This window comes from Thamnophis sirtalis, unplaced genomic scaffold (genome assembly GCF_051295495.1).
Source record: "Thamnophis sirtalis isolate CommonGarterSnake01/CBP01778 unplaced genomic scaffold, rThaSir2_p1.2 scaffold_1, whole genome shotgun sequence".
NCBI lineage: Eukaryota > Metazoa > Chordata > Lepidosauria > Squamata > Natricidae > Thamnophis > Thamnophis sirtalis.
In genome coordinates this window covers 127147923-127166548 of record NW_028261381.1, presented here as the reverse complement: position 1 = coordinate 127166548, position 18626 = coordinate 127147923, and the positions used below count along the sequence as shown (strand labels likewise).

The window sequence follows — 18626 nt, the reverse complement described above, 5'->3', positions numbered from 1 at the left end:
TCTTTTTTCCTTATTGTATTTAAATATTATTTTTACAGCAAACGCCTCAAACACAGCTTATAAAAAGAAATAAAATCCAAATGATAATATAATAAGTCAACTCACAATAAACATTTACAAGGCTGTAAGAAGCAATAGTGCAAAAAATAATGACATGCCAAAGAAACCTAATTGCTTCAATCAAAAAATCTGGCAAAACAGTCACTCAAATATTATTCTGTAGGGTGAAAAACGAAGAAAAGTTTGATGCTTTCAATCAGCGCCATTTGGGTAAAAGAAATCAAGTGAAGATGTGGATATTCCATTGAATGCTGCATCAATGTGTGTGCCATGTTGATGCTTGTTAAAAGGAACAGGAAACTGTTTAAATACAGTCATGCCTGTTATTTATTTATTTTTAATTCCCATGGATGTCCATACTTACTTGGTTTGGCAAATACAAGAAGCCACTTTACATGCATGCAATGAACTTGATTCTTGGGCCAGTCAAGATTCTGCTCCATTCAGGATAAATTACACTTATAAACAGGCAGCAAATCCCTCAGTCACTTGTACCCATGATGTTACCTAGCTGGGTAATGAAATCTCTGCAAAAAAACAACAACAAAACTAACATGCTCCGAGACCATAGAACTCAACAGTTCAACCATGAGTATAGATATTCTGATGTTATACATATGAATTACTATTTATATCTGTCTGTCTATCATCTACCACCAAGACACTGTATAAGCAACATATTTACTCTGGTTCACAGCAATTGAGTAAAACCATATGACCTATTCAAACATCCAGGGTAAATTTCATTAAAATTTAAAAAGTTAAAAAAAATATACAACTAAATATAGAACTATAGAAAGTAAAATACAAAATATGGAATACAACAATTACATGTATTTAAAATGTGGACAATTAACTACACAATCAACATTTATATGGTGTGCATGTTATGTCACTTCTGTGTTGGAAGTGAAGAATGTTTGAACTCTCTTTAGATGGACTGTTTAAAGAACAGTGCCTGGGACTGTCAAATCACGCATAGATAAGGTAGGCCTTTACAGGTAGACATGACAAAACTAATGTGTACAACTCTGATCCTCCTTTGCAAATACTTAAGTGCAAACTGTTGAAGTAAGTTTTAGGCTGTTTGCCCATATGCCAAATTGGTTGCAGTTTTCTAATGAAAGCTTTCTAGACAAATCTAAAGAGAGGTGGGATTAATCTCATGCTGCATACAGAAGTGCCATCCTTCTTTTCCACTTTCAAAGGCATCCTGTTACAGATTTCGAAGACCAGCTCACCTCCACACATTAAAATCTTCTAAGAAAGCGCGTTTCCAAGCATCATGATTGGTAAGTAATGTATCTTTAAACGAGAGGGTCTTTTCCTAAGCAAGACTAGCTTACTTGATGTTCTTGTTGTTTTCAGACCATTTTAATTCATCCATTTATTTAAATGAAGTTCATGGCTTTAGTTCTGCTTGATGCTTTCATTGTCCTGTTAAGTCTCAGTATTAATTAAAGGATGATACTTTGTACTCTACAGTATTGTTCTAACCTATTGCATCCTTCTCCTCATCTGTTTAGCAGAGAGACAGAGAGAATATAAAACAGAATAAAAATAGCTACTTGGGATTAGATTTTAGCTATCTTGAAATATAAGGAAATGGTCCTTATTTATTTTGTCCCCTTTTAATTTTCTTCCAACAGGGACAAAGAGAGATGGTTGAAAAGCATTTTTATTCCATTCTGAAAAAAGGGGCTTTGATTAATGAGATAACTGGCACTTCCACTGGGGGTGTGTCTCTGGGTGTGAACAGACGCTACTATTTCTCCACCTCGGGCATCAAAGGGCTTCTGCCCTAAGAACCTCTCATGGCGAAGGGAGGTAGGGGAGGTGAAAATCAATAAATGGCAAGCAGGAATTCCCTGGTAACTCTTCTGGCTACGATTCACCCTGAGAAGAAAAACCCTCTTGGCGCCCTGCGGCGGAGCGTGTCTCGGAGCAGGCAGGCGTTAGTACTCAATAACCCTGGACCTTCCCGGCGGAGTAACTCGGGCTTTCCCGCAACAGACAGAGGGTCCTCTTGCAACACGCCGGCTAAGTCAGCCAAGCGATCCCGGCGGGCCACCGGAAACGCCCTCCAGAAATCCCCGGGGCTGCGGCGGCAGGGAGCGAGGGCGGAGTGCCAGGAGCGAGCGTGGGAGGAGCAGGAAGGCGGGCAGCCTTCACATGGCCCTGCCTGGGGCGACAGGAGCGACCCACGCTCTCGCTGCCCTAGTCGCTGCAGCCTCGGGCGGAGCGAGGTGAGCGGCGGGCTCTTGGAAGCGGCTCCTCGCTCGGCGCGCGGGATTCGTACTTGGTTCAGAGAAGCGACAGGCTCTTCGCGGAAGCGACGCGGGGGAATCCGGGAAGCTCGACGCCTCGTCTTAGTCCCAGAGGTTTCCCAAAGCCGGCAGTGATATAGACCATTGATTGATCGCGGAGGTCGGTCGCTGAAGGAGCTGGCGGGCGCGATGCAACTTCTCCGAGGTTTCCTGGTAGCTCTTGCCCTGCATGTGGTGGGCGCGCAGGTGAGGTGAACTTCGGAACGGACTAATTAATCGTCCCGGTCTTTGGCGGGCTAGATCTGTCCGGATTTGGGGTGCGTGTGCGTGCGTCCTATTTCGCGTCCCAGCGTGCCTGTTGGGCGTGTGATGCCCAAATCTATCCCGTGTCATTCTCCTTGGTCTGGTGGTAGGGGCTTGCGATTGTGTCCCCTGCTCTTCTCGGAGAGGATGGAGCGAATATAATCCCTGGCGATCGGCACTGTCCTTTTTTAAAATTATTATTACTAAAATGAGAAAAACCAAACGGGAACGGACCTCGGAGGCGTTTTGCTCAGGTCTCACAATTGTAGGAGCTACACGGTCAAGTGTTTCACTAATGAAGAGCGGAACGTCAAGGCACAATTAAACTTCCCATTATCATGGGCGTATCTTTAAATCATCTGATCTGAAAGCCCAGTTGTGCAGGAGGTGGTTAGAAGTATTTAGTTAGTAGAAGAAGGGTAAGATCCGCACGTGCCCAGAAGCTTCAGCACTGAAGAGCAGAAATGGGGACTTGGATAAAACTTTTGATGTGGTAAAGCAGGATGTAGACTCTACAAGGCTTGGAGAAAGGGGTGCAGGGAATTCCCAGCACAACTTTCAATTTAGAAAACATTAATACGGTGATTTTGATTATAAATATGGGGACAAGTTGATGGAGAACCAAATTTCAAGTTTAAATTCAGTAGTGTTTTGTTAACATTCTTTAATTGCCCCTATCATTCTGACCTACAACATGTTACTCTTTATTTTCCAATCTCCTCTACAGTTTTTTATGAGTGAAATGCAGGTTTCCATACCATAATCCCATACAATAACCGAAGGACCATATTATTGTGTGCAGAACATGGTTTTCTCCTTTTATTTAGGTTTTTCCAGCTTTTGCAAAAGAGAAATTCAATTATCTCTATTCTGCAGTTGATGCTTTGCTATCTCCCCAAGTATCTCTTTTTAACTCATCTGTAAAGTTGTTATGTCCACACACAGACAATCGGAGCCAGGGTAGTCCTGTGCAGTGAGGTCACTGAGGTCAAGAACAGTCTGGCTAAAAGCACCCTAGGGTAAAGACTTCTCTGGAATAGTATGCTTCACAAATGATTTGGAAGAAGTGCTCTAAAAAATAAAAGAGGGTTACGTGAGTGGAGAGACAGCTAGAAGACATGATTAAAAAAAATAAAACTTTTTTCAAGTTGAACTAGACTCCTGATACCTACATGGACACATCCATGCTGTTTTCATAGCAACAACCATACAGAAGTGGTTTGCCATTGCTGCCTTTATTTCATTGTTACTTCCCAGGACAGTTGCAGCCCTGACATTTCTAGCTGATCTCCTACCAGATAGTAACCTGGTTTGATCCTTTTTAGTGGGTTCTACATCAGGCATAATACAATACGAAAAGGGAAGGAAAGAAGGAGAAAAGCAAATTAAGAAAATTGGTTTGCTTAAAGACTAGCTAAATGCAGTTGAGAAAGAAGAGGTGACTGTTTTTTCTGCAGAACTGATGGAATGACTCATTTGCACTATTAAAATGATTAAATGTTGCGTAAAATGTTGTTGGGTGCCTTCTGCCCATGATCTGTTCCTTGACACTAGGTTGGTTTTCTTCAGCTCAACACCCTCTAGACTACAGTTTCCAACATTCCAGCCGGCCTGGTCCCAGAGACTGAGAACATGGAGATTGTAACCTAACACATCTGGACAGCATCAGATTGCGAAAAAATCCATTAGTTTCTGAGGCAGGTTTGGAATAAATTCAGCCCATGTGCTAAAAGTAGTATCCGGTATTAGCCAGTAGGAAGATTAGATATTAGGTCAAACTTTAGTTGACTGCAGAAACTTTGAAATGCAGGAATATTCGATGGCTAGTCCATCCAGAGTGACACATACAAACAATCTACAGATTTAGTCTCTGATTAAAACAATATAACATATATATAAAACAGGTAGTGATGGATTGTTGCCGTCAACTTTTTTTATTTACTGTAAATGACTGGTCATTTTTCATTTTTATTCAGGGAAGGGCATCAAATTATTAAATGTCAACCATATACAGCTGTATTTGTACTTATGAAAGCATTTCTCAGTGAACATTGTTATGAATTATTATGAGTTACTTCAAAGTAATAACAATCAAATTCATTAACTGACTGAACAAAATTTGTGGAAAAAATCATCTTTCTGAATGTAGAGGCTTACCCAAAGTATGCTTTTCTTTTACCATTCTCTTTTCATATTTCTATTTTCCTGCCTAATCTTAGGTCTACCAAGCTGCATCTCTAGCATTGAATTCTTCTTTGTCCCTTTCTCTTCTTCCCCCCCCCCCATTCCATTTAATCATTAAGGACTCTTCAAATCTTCCTCCACCTTATATAAATGTTAGAATGACCAGATATGGGAAACTGTGTGTTAGACTGACACCTTGTGGGTGTCAGAGCGGGAACTGCAAGAAGACAGAATAGCACCATCAAATGAATCATTGCAAGATAACTTTTAATTAGAAATGACAGATGCTGAATCTAAAAGCTTTTTCTATATTTGATTAGGTAGTAATTTTCTCTTCTTCTATGTATGTATATGCCAGGGCTAACTCAAGACATTTTGTCGTTTCTCTTGAAGGACAACTGCATACACAGAAATCAATCTGACTAGTAGTTCAAAAGTATTTCTATGCTGGGAAGGGAATTGCATCCTTCATCACATTTGAGACAGTAAATAGTCTTAGAATATTCAATCAGCTTATAAACACAGGAAGAATTCTGCAGTACATCTTGACTATTGGAACACGCTCTACCTTTGAAGAGCATCCGGAAGTTCCAGTTGGTTTAAAATGCAGTGGTCCGTACAGGGGTGGGTTTCAACCGGTTCGCACCGGTCCCTGCAATCTGGTTGGTCGCCGAACCCGGAAGTAAGTAACTTCCTGGAACGGCGAACCCCCCCCCCCACGCGCGCCCGCACACCCGCGCCCGCTCCTTACCCGGTTTTTACAAATTCTGCGCTTCCACGCATGTGCAGAACGCATACAGCGCCTGCGCGATCCTCCAGGAGCAGCTGGAGCATCGCGCAGACGCTAGTACGCATGTGCGCACCGCGTGCGAGGACGCCGCACGTGTGCGCAAGGACACCGCCAGCCTCGTTCCAACCGAACCGGTTGGAACGGGGCGAGAAACCCACCCCTGGGTCCGTATGGTTTTGTGCAGAACTCAGTGTGCATATGTGTCACCACTCCTGTGGGAGCTGCATTGGTTGCTGATTTGCTTCCAGGTGCAATTCAAGGTGCTGGTTATCACCTTTAAAGCTCTTCATGGCTTGGGATCAGGTTATCTGAGGGACTGTCTCTTGTTGCTCACATCCAACCAACCCACTAAAGTGGGGAGGCAAGGCATGTTTTTGTTCCCAAACCTAAGGAGGTACACCTGATGGAACCCAGAAGAAGGGCCTTCATTGTGTTGGCTCCCTGCCTCTGGAACATCATCCCTCCAGAAATTAGACTGGTCCCCACTCTGACACTCTTTAGGAAGCCCTAAAGGCATGGTTTTTCCAGCGGGCCTGGGGAACCCAGAGCAGGAGTCCATTAAATCCCTGATATGAGTATGTGCTGCCACCGGGGCGGGGAGTGGGGGGCAGCAGTGGGTGGTTATTATTTTATTTTTTTCTATATTGTGTTTTATTTTCTGTAAGCAGCCTAGAGTCGCCGTGAGCGAGTAGATGGCTATATCACTTTTCCAAGATAAAAATAAATAAATAAATGAATCAGTGTGATCTGGCCTGGCAACTTTTGCTCTACCATCTCCTCATCCATGTTTTAACTAATCACCAAAAAACATCCAATAAACCCATAGAGTATTTTAAATCTTCCATTCTGAAGGTGGAAGGAGTTGATTTCAGAGTGGGAGGTACAGTCTCAGAAACCTTCTTGCATCTATCCTAGAAATGTCTAGGACCCTTTTTCCAAGATCTTGATAATATGTTAAAAAGCAATTTTCCATGGGCATGTTGGGACTCAACCTGTGGGTCGAATGAATCCTTTTTTCAAGACCCATTCCCAGTATTCAGAGAAATGTTTGCTGTTAGGATGAGTTTCTTCTCAAGAGGGAAAATTTAAAAGTAAGTAAAGAGGGTGTGACAAGGATCATTCTTCCTGACCTTATTTTCTGATGGAATGAGTTTACCAGAGCTTTGGAAGGCATTGTCTTAGTTTTAGATCTTTTACCAAACCATAGGTAGACCTCTCCTGTTGTTAATGGATGGATGGATGTTTGAACTCCAGCAAACCCTGAGATGAAGTTAGTGGACACTTCCCTTGTGTTATCGTTTGTTTAATGAAATAACAAGATTGTCACATATCTCTGAATTCAGTTTTGTAGACCTGGAGTTTGCTACTCCCGGGATTCTCAGCTGTAAGCCATTTCTAATTAAAAGTCTGGTTGTTACAGTTCCCAAATGTCTTGGACAGAGGTCTTAAACTTGGCAACTTTAAGACTTGTGGTCTTCAACTCTCAGAATTCTCCAGCCAGCAAGAGAATTCTTGCTTTAAGACCACAAGTCTTAAAGTTGCTAAGTTTGGGGACCCCTGGTTTTGGAAAGGGGCATGTTATGTCAGCCTTTCTACCTTTCTGTGTCTGGAATGTATTGGGAAAATGACCTTTCCCCCCCTTTTCCCTTCTATTTCAGAAGAAAGATGTGATTCTTCAGAACAGCAAAACTGATGGAGCAGGTGAGTATGAAGCATGTGAAGCATGACCTTCTGTTATAGTGTGGATTTGGACTATATATGTGTGTCTGTCTAATCTATAATGCGAAGAGTCTTGGAAGCTGTTTATGTGCTCTGATGCTACCCTTTGGATTTCTTGTAAAAACCCTCCACCCTTTTTGAGAATCTCTTAACTCTTGATTGCAACTTCTCATGTCACAATCCCCTCCAAATTTTTCCCTTTCCCTTTTTCAATTACTACTTTGTTTACTTAGATTATAAGGTCTGAAATAGTTGAAATCTGTAGACATTGATAATAAAGAAGGGAAAACACTATGGTTCAATTAATATTTTCTTTGGGGAAAAGCAATTTGAACATAGTATAAGATTTTCTTCCATTTTCCACACTTCCAATAATTTTCACATTCCCAGAAAATACGGTTTGTGTATTTTTTTAATCTTGCTAGCTGCAAAGAATCAGTTTATTGTTACTTTTAATTTAACTGATTTTTTATTCGTCCACAATTTCCAGTTAAACAATTAAGATTCAAAGTATTAATGGAAAAGACCTTTATTCAACATCTTGAAGAACCATGGCTATTCAGCAGATGCAAATCCAGTATTTTTTTTTTAACTTGGCAGACATCCTTGAACAATGAGTAATAAATGATTCTTCAAAAACCTCTGAAATTTTTCAATATTTCCCCCATTTTTGGAGAAATTTTGATTGAACTCTCAAAATGATTGCAATTTAACCTGTGGGGTGTAGGCATCATTTGGTGGGTGTGGCTTGGTGGGCATGGCAGGGGAAGGTTACTGCAAACTTCCCATTTCCTCCCGATCAGCTGGGACTCGGGAGGCACAGAATAGATGGAAGCCAGTCAGAGATGGTATTTGCCAGTTCTCTGAACTACTCAAAATTTCCACTACCGCTTCTCCAGAACTGGTCAGAACCTGCTGAATATCACCTCTGCTCAAGGGAGATAGTGCTAAAACAGAGGCAAGGCAACTTCCTATTCATAAGATTTAAGTGATAGCAATAACAATAGCACTTAGAGTTATATACCATTTCACAGTGCTTTTACAGCCCTCTCTAAGCGGTTTACAGAGTCAGTCTATTGCCTCCAACAATCTGGGTCCTCATTTTAACCATCTCGGAAGGATGGAAGGGTGAGTCAACCTTGAGCTGGTGAGATTTGAACTGCCGAACTGCAGCTAGCAGTCAGCTGAAGTAGCCTGCAGTACTGCACTCTAACCACTGAACCACCTCGTTGATAGAAAGGATGTTGGAGAACATCTTGTTTAATTCCCTACAAAGTGCAGGAATCTATGAGATTGCCAGCAGGTGACTATCCAGCCTCTGTTTAAAGCTTTTCAGCAATCTCCGAAGGAAGTCTTGTTGCACAGCTCTTGCCAATTGAATGTTTTTCCAGATGTTTGACTAAAACCTATACCCATGTAATTTAAGCTCATTATTTTTGTCCTCTTCTTTGGAACAACTCTCAAATCTTGTGTCCCAACTTCTACATAATAGTTCTTTACACATTGAAGCAGTTATCGTCTCCCCACTGTCTTTTCTCCAGCCTACACCTACGCACCACCTCCCAATGTTCTCCAAAGATTTTTCCTTCCAGATTCCCTATCTTTTGGATTGCTGTCCTCTGGAGACACTCCAGCTTGTCAAAATCTTTCCTAAAATGTGCTCAGAACTCAGAACACAACATTCTAATGCAGTTTGACGAACATGCGAGAGAGAGATGCAATGGCTTCCTGTGTGCACTTTCTGCCATGGATATATGAAAAAACTGGCAACTAAATGCTTTACTTTTATACTTCTTTTCTTTTTTAGTGGTATCCTTTTTTGATGTTTGGAATCGCAGCTCCTGCCAGCCCTTGGAGAAACTGGTCAGTGTTGTATCAGAATACCCACATGAAGTGGAGCACATGTTCAAACCTTCCTGTGTTTCTTTGCGTCGCTGCTGTGGATGTTGTAGAGATGAAGCACTGCAATGTGTCCCAGTGGAAACGGCCAATATCACTATGGAGGTAGGTGAGAACACTATAGTTCCATTTATCCTGGGGCACAGGGTCACTTCCTCACTTTCTCTGCCGTTAGCTGTCAACCCTTGTTTGTTTCATGGAAATGCAATTCAGAGTTTGCTCCCAAGAAGCTAATGTTCACTGCTGAAGTTCCCAAAGAACTGGAACTGTTCTTAATATTTTGGTTAAAAGCTGTATATTATTTCCCCATCTTTTCAAAACTCTACAGCTCCATTGTATAGGACAGTTAGATGGTATACTTCAGTCCCCAGAATTCCTCAGCTAGTATGCTGCCTGAGGAATTCTGGGAGATGAAGTCCACACGTCTTAAGACTGCTGAGGTTGAGAAACATTTTCCTAAGAGACAGAAAGGCAGTTCTGCCATGGAGTCAGATGAAGGAATTGCCTTAGAACCAGACTGGATGACACATTTACATTTATGTATGAATTTGTATAGTATTCTTTTTACTTTAAGGATAGGTCTGTCTGTTTATGTAAAATTGGGACAACATAGGTAATCCTTGCTTACCAACTACAATTGGGATCAGCAATTCTTTCATTAAGAGCAGCAGTCCTTAAGGGAGAGATCACATGGCCATGACTTATAATTTCACTTCTGTGTTTTGTATTAATTCTGCTTGTTAGAAGCCAGTTGTGAAGCTGGCAAATGACAATCATGTGATTGTGGGGTGCTGCAACAGTCGTAAATGCACACAAGTCACAAAGCACTTGAATAGCAGTCACATGACCACAGGATTATGCAACAGCCATAAATGCAAGGATTGGTAGTGATTTTTTCCCCAATCGCTATGGCTTTGAACAGTTACTAAACAAGGCAGTGGGTGAGCGAAAACTGTCTGTGGAAGGTGTGGAGATGTGGTGAATCCTATCTGCTTTATGGTAATTGCTTTTCCCGAGTCTGCTACTTGCCGAGAAGGAGTTATCAGATGTTTAGCTAAATAACTATTTGCCCCATTGGAAAATAGCATGAAAAAAAGTTAAAAACCACTCTCCCAACATTGATCAAATTCTGCTTATTATTGTTCCTCATGGGTTGTTATTTTTAAAAATAAAGCTCAGATACATCACATGGCTCCATATACAATGGAATACTTGCAGTGGTGTACTGGAGCCAGATTTCACTGGCTTGTGAGAGCTGATTGTTCTGGAATTTTATGGGATAACAGCAGAGCTGAGCCTTGATGCCCTGTATGCCAATCAGCTGTTCCGTGATGGAATGGTAGCAGTGGGAGCCAAAGAAGCTGGCTATTAAATATTTCTCAGCATACCACTATTTACATGCATAAATTGTTTTTAACATGTTGTCTTGTCTGGCCAATAGATGCAGGTGGCCAAGAAACCTTCCCTTTCATGTGAAAGTAAAATGCATTGTTCTTTGTTAATCTATGGCTCTGGGGAACAGAGTCATACTTTAAAAAACTGCTCTTTTGGCCAAGTGGGAGAAGTGAAAAGAGATAAAGATGCTCAACAAATTACTTAGATTTTACCCTTTCAGCTCAAGAAGATCAACCCAGATAATCAGTTATCCTTCGTGGAGTTGTCATTTACTGAACACAGGAAATGTGAATGCAGGTGAGCAACTTTGCTGTGGCTTTTGGTACGTGCACCTGGTGCTTTAGTGTCCAAATTAGGGAACAAGGGAAAACTGGTTTTTAATAAACCCTTCTTGAGAATCTGCCTCTTCTTTGAGGTCTTTGCTATTATATTTCAGAAACTGGTACTTCAGACTTCCTGTTAATGTTACATGACATTATGCACATGAATGCACATGAATTGCATTAGAGAATGGCAGACTTTAGATTCACAGGGTCAAGTTTTTATTGGAACACAGCTCCAGCAACTGAAGCTGTGCAGATAACTGCTATAAGTTTAAAAACACATATATGGTTTTGTGATTAGCACCAGTATCAAGCTTATCTCTCTGTTCATACAAACATTAGGATTTCCATTAGAGATGCTTTCCCCATAATCATGGTGTAAGAGAGAGAGAGAAAATAAATGTTTGTTTTGTTGATGTTAACTAATTTAGAGTCAGAAAACATGACTTCAGGTTTATAACAGATCACACAGATATACATCAGTGTTCTGAAATAAATTCTGCTCATAGTTATTCTAATTGGGGCAATGTTTTGGGTGACATCATGTTAATAGGATTTACCAATCCATACCATAGTTCATCCTCTGTATTAAAAGGAATATATTTTCACTGGGTTCTTCAAAACCTAAATTTGCTTTTCCCATATCCAAATAAGCAGTTGTAAGATTAAATTAAGGCGTCTGAGAGATCAAAGTGTTGACTTCTTTCTTTGCTTCATGAGCCCAAATATGCAATTCTCAGTTGGGTCTTTATATGATTTTTTTCAGAAAGAAGATTTTGTTGGTTTCATTGGAACTAAGCCTGACAGGATCATTAAATCTCTTACTCTGCCATTCCTTAAAGTCATTAGAATTTAGCATGCAAATAAAATTAATCGGAATTGGATAAAAAAGTTTTCATAATTCTGCTAAACAGTTTAGGAATGTGGTTTTTTTAAAAAAAAAAAAACTAAAAAAAGAATTAAGGCATAGTTCTCAGCAACTGAATTCAGTACCAAGTGCTATTTTCTGTTTATTTTCGGTGTTCTAGTAGAAGATCAACATGCAGACAGTCCTGCAATTATCATGCATGCCTTGTTGCTTAATAAGCTGACACCATGTGATGAAATATGGCAGAGGTAGCAGCTGTTCCAATTCAGCTGTTCTCCATGACATTTGGGACCTTTACAAATATCTCATCTTTGCTGAAGGAGGGAAGGAAGGAACAGTTTGTGTCCTGCTTATGTTCTGGCATTGAAAGATAATTATGCATCAAGTTGATCAAACCTCTAGAACAGTGTTTCTCAACTTGCAACTTTAAGATATGTGGACTTCAGCTCCCAGAATTCCTTAGCCAGCCATGGGGAATTGAAGTTCACACACCTTAAAGTTATTGAAGTTGAGAAGCACGGCTCTAGAACTACCCAGAATGGAAGAATTCCTAGTAATATATGGGTGCTGATATGCACTATTAATTCTTCTTATCCTCTGATGATCATGTTATGTGCCTTCTGTGACTCTTTAACAAAAGATCTCTTTTTGAAACTTTGGAGGTTGTTCCCCCCCCCCCCAAATCCTTCCCTCCCCTACACCTTTGAATTTCTTATGAAGATATAATCTTCCTATATAAGCCAATTCTTTTCAGACTGGCATTATTAGGCATTTGTTGGGATTCCTGGAAGACCCATTGTAAATCTGACATATCCGGCTCCAGACATGTCATCTCACACTTCATTTATTACTCTGAAGCGGGCTGAACAAACAAAGCCTTGTTATACTTGAGGCTTTGGGAGGGTGGGGGAACCCTTAGAGTCTTCTCTAATTACTCTTGTTGAAAATAAACAGGATTTTCTCTTTCTCGTTGCAAGAGGAGGCTTAAGGAGATTGAGCAGAAGTTGATAAAGAAGAACCTCAGTAAAAAAATCAGAAATCAGAAAATCCAGACCTTGCCTTCTTAAGTGATACGGTCTTATTGTAGTTCTGGTCTTCTTAGAAAATGACAAAAGCTTCCCCATTTTTGCTCTAGATTTCAGTCTTTCTGTCCACTCTTGCCATTATCAAAGTTGCTGGAGATTTCTGAATCATCTGGCACACAGCATGATGGTAAAGGCAGTGTAGCATGGACTATATTTAAGGAGTATGGGATGTGGGACACTCTTTTAGGAAATCTGCCCTTTCCCTCTGTGGCATCACGTCTTCAAGGTGCTCTGTATATATGTGGCAGACATCACCATATGCTAAAAGTGACTCATTCTGTTTCCCCAGGCCCCGACAAGATGCTCTGAAGTCAGGGAGGTAAGTGGCATTACTAAAGATTCTGGAGGCTGGGACTCTCTGCAATGTCTTACCTCCCATCCGCTCTTTTCCCCACCTTTCCTCCAAAAGGAGGAGGAGACTCAAGGGACGCAGCAAGAAGAAGCGGGGAAAGCAGAGACCCAAAAATTGATCTCTATGTGAGTATCAACAGCAGGGGGAGGAAAAAGAATACTATGGTGTGTGAGTCAGTATCTGATTTGGCTTCTGGACCATGCAAAGCCAGTGGGGGGAGAAAATCTTGTTGGTCTGGAAATCTCATCTTACTTTATAAATAAGCATTGCATCAGTGTGGATTCAGCTGCACCCATTTCCCCATTCTCAAATTCTGGTTTTTTTGGGGGGGGGGCTGACCTTAAGAGTGTGACTAGACAGCCTTTTCTTGCTCTTCTCTGTGCTCTTTTTTTTCATGGCTACTTAGATAATGCTTCTATCAAACAATCTGATTGAGTGGCTATTAGTTTAGCGCCATAGCAGCCAATGAATGAGTGAGCATAAAAACGATGCTAAACAAATGCTGTATAACACCAGCAGCCAAATTAAAAAAAGGGAATAGCTTAATTTAAAGACAATTACTTTTAAGGAAGGTGCAGAACCAATGAATGTCCACACACAGAGGGGAGGTGGGGATTCTAATACTGGGCTGGAGAAATGAAACTTGATTCTTCAGGATCTGCCTGTGGCAGAGTGCAGGAACGGAGCTCAGATCTATGCTTGGCTGGAGAAACATAGCTCAGATTCCAAAGATCCAATTTTTGTTTCTCCAGCTCAGCATAGAAATGTTCTTCCATGGAGAGGAGAACTCATGTGGCCAGCAGGAGAAATGAAGCTTGAATATTTGGGATCTGAGTTTTGCTTCTCCTGCCCAGTACAGGAGTTCCTTTCCACGCACAGGTGGGAGGGGAAATCAGGACTCCATGTCTACATCCCAGGAGTTCCCTTCCTTCAGCAGGCAGATGTTTCACTCCGGCTGTGTAACAATTCACATGATTGTTAATGATCACAACTGGAAGAGCCAGGATTGTGATCATTGAGCGAAGCAGTCATGTGGGCTATTTACTTAACAATCACTGTTCAATGACCAAGATAGTGGTTGTATGTCAAGGACTACCAGTAATTGCCATATTCTATGGCTAATAGTTTTGCCTTATTCTTTTGAAGGGGAAAAATAATTCTGTTTTGAGATTGTTAACATAAAAACATTGTGCTACAATATTTTAAGATTGAACCTAAATGTATTCCTTGCAAGTTTACTTTGGAATAATAAACTAATATTTGCAGCTTAAAAAAAGAGTTCAACCAATAGGAGAAATTAACAGAGGTTTTACATACAGTGGAATGTAATTTTATTTTCTCTGTCTGGGTTTTCATTTTAAATTATTTATGTAGACATTAGCATAAATCCACCTTTTGTTCTAATGCATTTATTACAGCAGAGCAGATACTAGAGTTTGCACATAGAGTAGGAAATGTAGTTCTAGTTGTCCATTTTCCTTGTTAATATTTTGGGGCTTAATTTATTTGATGCTGAGCCTCTTCTGTGCTTTCTTTCCAGGTGTGCCATTTGATGATAGCTGTTGCTTTCTCAGCCAAGGGCAGTGCCACAATGCCTCTTTTTAAATGCTAAATCATCTTCAACATTCCTCTGCAATTACAATTTTGACTGATGAATTCAGGGGTCTGGTAACAGCTTGCTCACTTGAAGTGCCAGAGCAAAAAGGGAGGAGTAAAGACAACATCCCAGTGAAAATATGTCAGGACATTCTGAAGGAGATGTTTATATATATATATACCTGTTTATCTCAGTCCATTCCCTGTCCACACAGAGCTAATATTTCACTCTGATTTTTGCAGAATTGAGAGTAAAATGGAAATACAAGAAAACAGCAGCTGGTTTATGTTTTAAGTATTTGGAGTTTGGAGAACTTAAGCTATTAAGACAAATGCGAATACTTCCTCCTGGATATTTTCTGGATATTATCTCTCAGTTGAGAATTGAGAAATGAAAGGGAAGAAAAGTTTGAGCTACGCTTTGCCAATCCTTGTTTACGTCTTGTTTTTCACCAGGGTTAATACCTGGAGAACACTCCTTCCTATAAAAGATGTCTAAAGCAACAAATTAACCTTGATAAATAAGAGCTAAAACTCCTTGCAAGTAATATTGTAGAAGTCAGCACTTCAGAAATCAGAGCCCCAGGCAAGGAAAAAGGGAGAGCAGAGAATGTGGTTCCTGCTCAAGTTACTATCAGTTTAGTGTACATGTAGGCCTTTGTTCCCCTAGGAAAATCAGTTCTGGAATATCCCCACAAAATCATTTTTCTCAAGAAAATGTAATGTTGTGCTTGACACGTTTTGTTAGCTCTCCTGCATAACTTGCAGTGGAAATTGTAACTGCTTATCAGTGTATTGGATTTTGTTCATACATGTAGTCCTCGGTTTGCAACCACAGTTGAAACCAACTTTTCCATTGCTAAGCAAGACATTTGTGAATTTGCCCCATTTTGCAACCTTTCTTACCAGTTGTTAAGTGAATTTGGTTTCCCTGTTGACTTTGCTTGTCAGAAAGTTGCAAAAAAAAGGTGATCACATGACCCCAGGATGCTACAACCATCATAAATGCATGCCAATTGCCAAGCATCCAAATTCTGATCATGTGACCAGGGGGATGCTGCAACAGTCCCAAGTGTGAAAAATGGTCATGTCACTTTCTTCAGTGCCATTGTAACAGTGAACAATCATTAAATAAACGGTTGTAAGTCAAGGACTACTTGTATAGCTTGTTTGGTGGTGGGAGGATGGTTGTTGGAAGAAAAAAAGTTCACAAAATAGGTTTAAGCATGCTCAGGCAACTAATATATTTCTGCCTGTCCGCCTGATTGTAAAATAGTTCAGGTCCACACTCAGTCCTAAAAGAAAAGTATGTTCCAGTGAGCTTTAAAATGCTAGTGGAACTGAACACAGAAATAGGTCTTGTTTTACCCTGAGATACAAGTGCACATCCAATTAAAAACACTAATCTTAATAATTGCAAGAAAGTGTTCAAGATCACTGCTAGATTTTAAATTAGCTTCTGTGACCAATTTATGGAAAACTTATTTTTAGAGATTCTGGCTATCCAAAAAGCACAGGTAACAAAAAGAACAAATAAAGACAGGTATTATGTCCATCTTATATACATTTCCTGAGGTTTGAATAAATGTAGAAGAGAATTGTGACATGTAAGTTAATGATGGGAAATAGAAATATAAGAAGTTTATATAAAGTATAAACATGCAACTCTTGCAATAATTTGCTGTGAGATACTTTGGTGTGTGTGTGTGTGTGTGTGTATAGTGTGAGTGAACTCAAACTGAAATAGGTGAATGGGAAATAGTAACTGTTGGTCAGGAAAGGACAAGCAAGCATCATTATGTCTTCATTATTCCTGTATCTACAGCTGTTACTGATTCAAGGTGGAATTTTCCCGAGGCTCTACATTTGTGAACTGTTATATTCGACAACATCCATGAAAGGAAAGAGAACTAAATAGACCATTAATTTAACTCAATGAAGTATATTGCTTCTTATATCATAGTAACTTAATGGCAATATATTCTTGGTCCTCCTGGATTGAAATATTTTCTTTTGTGTAGTAAAACTGCTTTTTCAGTCAATGCAGTGCAACAACATTCCAAATAAATGATTCTAAATAAAATTGCTTTATAATCAAGACCCAAATGCAGATTCTGAAAATATTTTTATTGGCTCACCTACTTCCTCTTTTGAAAACGAACTTGTCATCTCTGGATGTATGAGAGATAAATTCCAGTTGTGATCCTTCTGAATTGCTGAATGATTTACCAGAGATAAAGAAAGCACAATCCAATATGTTGGCTGTTAAAGAAGAAAAACAGCATGCTTCCTATGTGACTTGGAGCAAATAATTCAAAGCTGTTCCTTTGTAATGTGAGTGTGATAGAGGAGGAAACTTGTAAAAATAAATGCTGCATGACTCTTGGAATGTTTTTTTATTGTAGTAATGATAACCAGATAAATATATTGTGAGAGGTTGCCAAACATTTCTTTTTAGGCAATTATTTTCTGCCTTGTAGTTTCACTGACTGGAGAGCCTTAAGAGATGTCAACGATTCAGTTGTTTAGATTGGCTATCTGTTTAGATTGTCTGAATTCTTGATCTGGAATATAGCTTTGTGCTTGATAGGGAGTTCCAAACCTGAAGGAAACTTCTTACCCATCTGCAAAAGAATGCAGAAATTTCATACAGGATATTGTTGTTAGGATAGGAACCAGTGGGGGTTCCTACTGGTTCGGCCCAGTTCAGCCGAACCGGTAGTGGTTTGGTGGCTTGGGTCGCTGGAACTGGTGACGACCCAGGCCTGCCATGTCCCCGAACTAGTTCCCTGGTCAGTGCTGTTTGTGCTGCCATCTTCTTTTTTTTACTTCTATGCATGTGCAGAACAATTTTAATTGCACTGCGCATGCACATGCAGCATGCATCAAGCACACGCATGCACGCAGGGTGTAAACCAGCAGTAGTGCCTGCCGAAACCTACCCGAAAGGACCTATAAGGCTTGGGGTTTTTTTTGTTACTTTCTGTGATTGGCATCCTTTTTCCTTCTGGCTAAGAAATTTTCCCTATGATTTTTTTCAAATTTTCAAGCCAAATCTCTCAGTATTTACTAGATATTTCTTGGGTTTAAAGTTATAGCAATGGGCACCCAAAATAATCAATGATATGTGTTTCCTCTTGAGCTTGAACAAATCTAAATTGTTTGGTTCTGTATCTGCATTTGGAAATGTTTTATTCATTTTTTATTCTCCCACGAACTTCCAGATTTTACCTGCTTTCCAGTGATTCTATACTACTAATCATTGTTATTCACACATTGGGCAGAGCAGGAATCCTACCTTGGTTTTACAATTCTCATACTTAGTTATTGGGTGATACTGTCTAGCTGACTTTGCCCCACACAAAATTTGCAGTATTTGCAGTATGAGACATCTTATAGTTCAGAATGCAACCTTCACTCTGAGAAGGACAAGGAAGTGATGGGGAAAATGCTTTTGTTTGTCATATATTATAATCAAATTTTCATTTAGCCAATTGCACTTTTTCCCCATATGACTGAGAAAGACACAGAAAATATGAAGTGATGTGAGTGCCCGTGGCACGACAAAACCGCGCTACGCAAAATAGCGGAGATTAAATCGCGTCGCTAAAGTCGCGACGTCATCACCGTGCGTCATCACCGCGGGGACAACAGCGCGGCGACAGAAGGCCGTTCTTTGCCTCCAAAGGTAGCCCTCCTCCTCCAGCTGACAGCGGCAGCGGGCACGGGGCAAAGCGGGCTGCCCAGCAGCAGCAGCAGCCTGCGGAAAGGGTCCAGCACAGCCA

General features: G+C 40.4%; 1 protein-coding gene across 2 annotated transcripts; it reads left to right on the top strand.

Annotated features, from left to right (window-relative positions):
* Nucleotides 1-2337: 2337 nt before the first annotated feature.
* Nucleotides 2338-16055, top strand: PGF (placental growth factor). 2 transcript variants are annotated; one of them, XM_087724310.1, is made up of 7 exons: nucleotides 2338-2573; nucleotides 7263-7305; nucleotides 9131-9327; nucleotides 10838-10914; nucleotides 13183-13212; nucleotides 13303-13370; nucleotides 14786-16055. In XM_087724310.1, the coding sequence occupies exons 1-6, from the start codon at nucleotides 2517-2519 to the stop codon at nucleotides 13361-13363; spliced, it is 465 nt and encodes a 154-aa protein (XP_087580436.1). In that variant the 5' UTR covers nucleotides 2338-2516; the 3' UTR covers nucleotides 13364-13370; nucleotides 14786-16055. The 2 variants fall into 2 exon arrangements, with proteins under 2 accessions (XP_087580436.1, XP_087580443.1); XM_087724317.1 differs by lacking the exon at nucleotides 13303-13370.
* Nucleotides 16056-18626: the final 2571 nt, after the last annotated feature.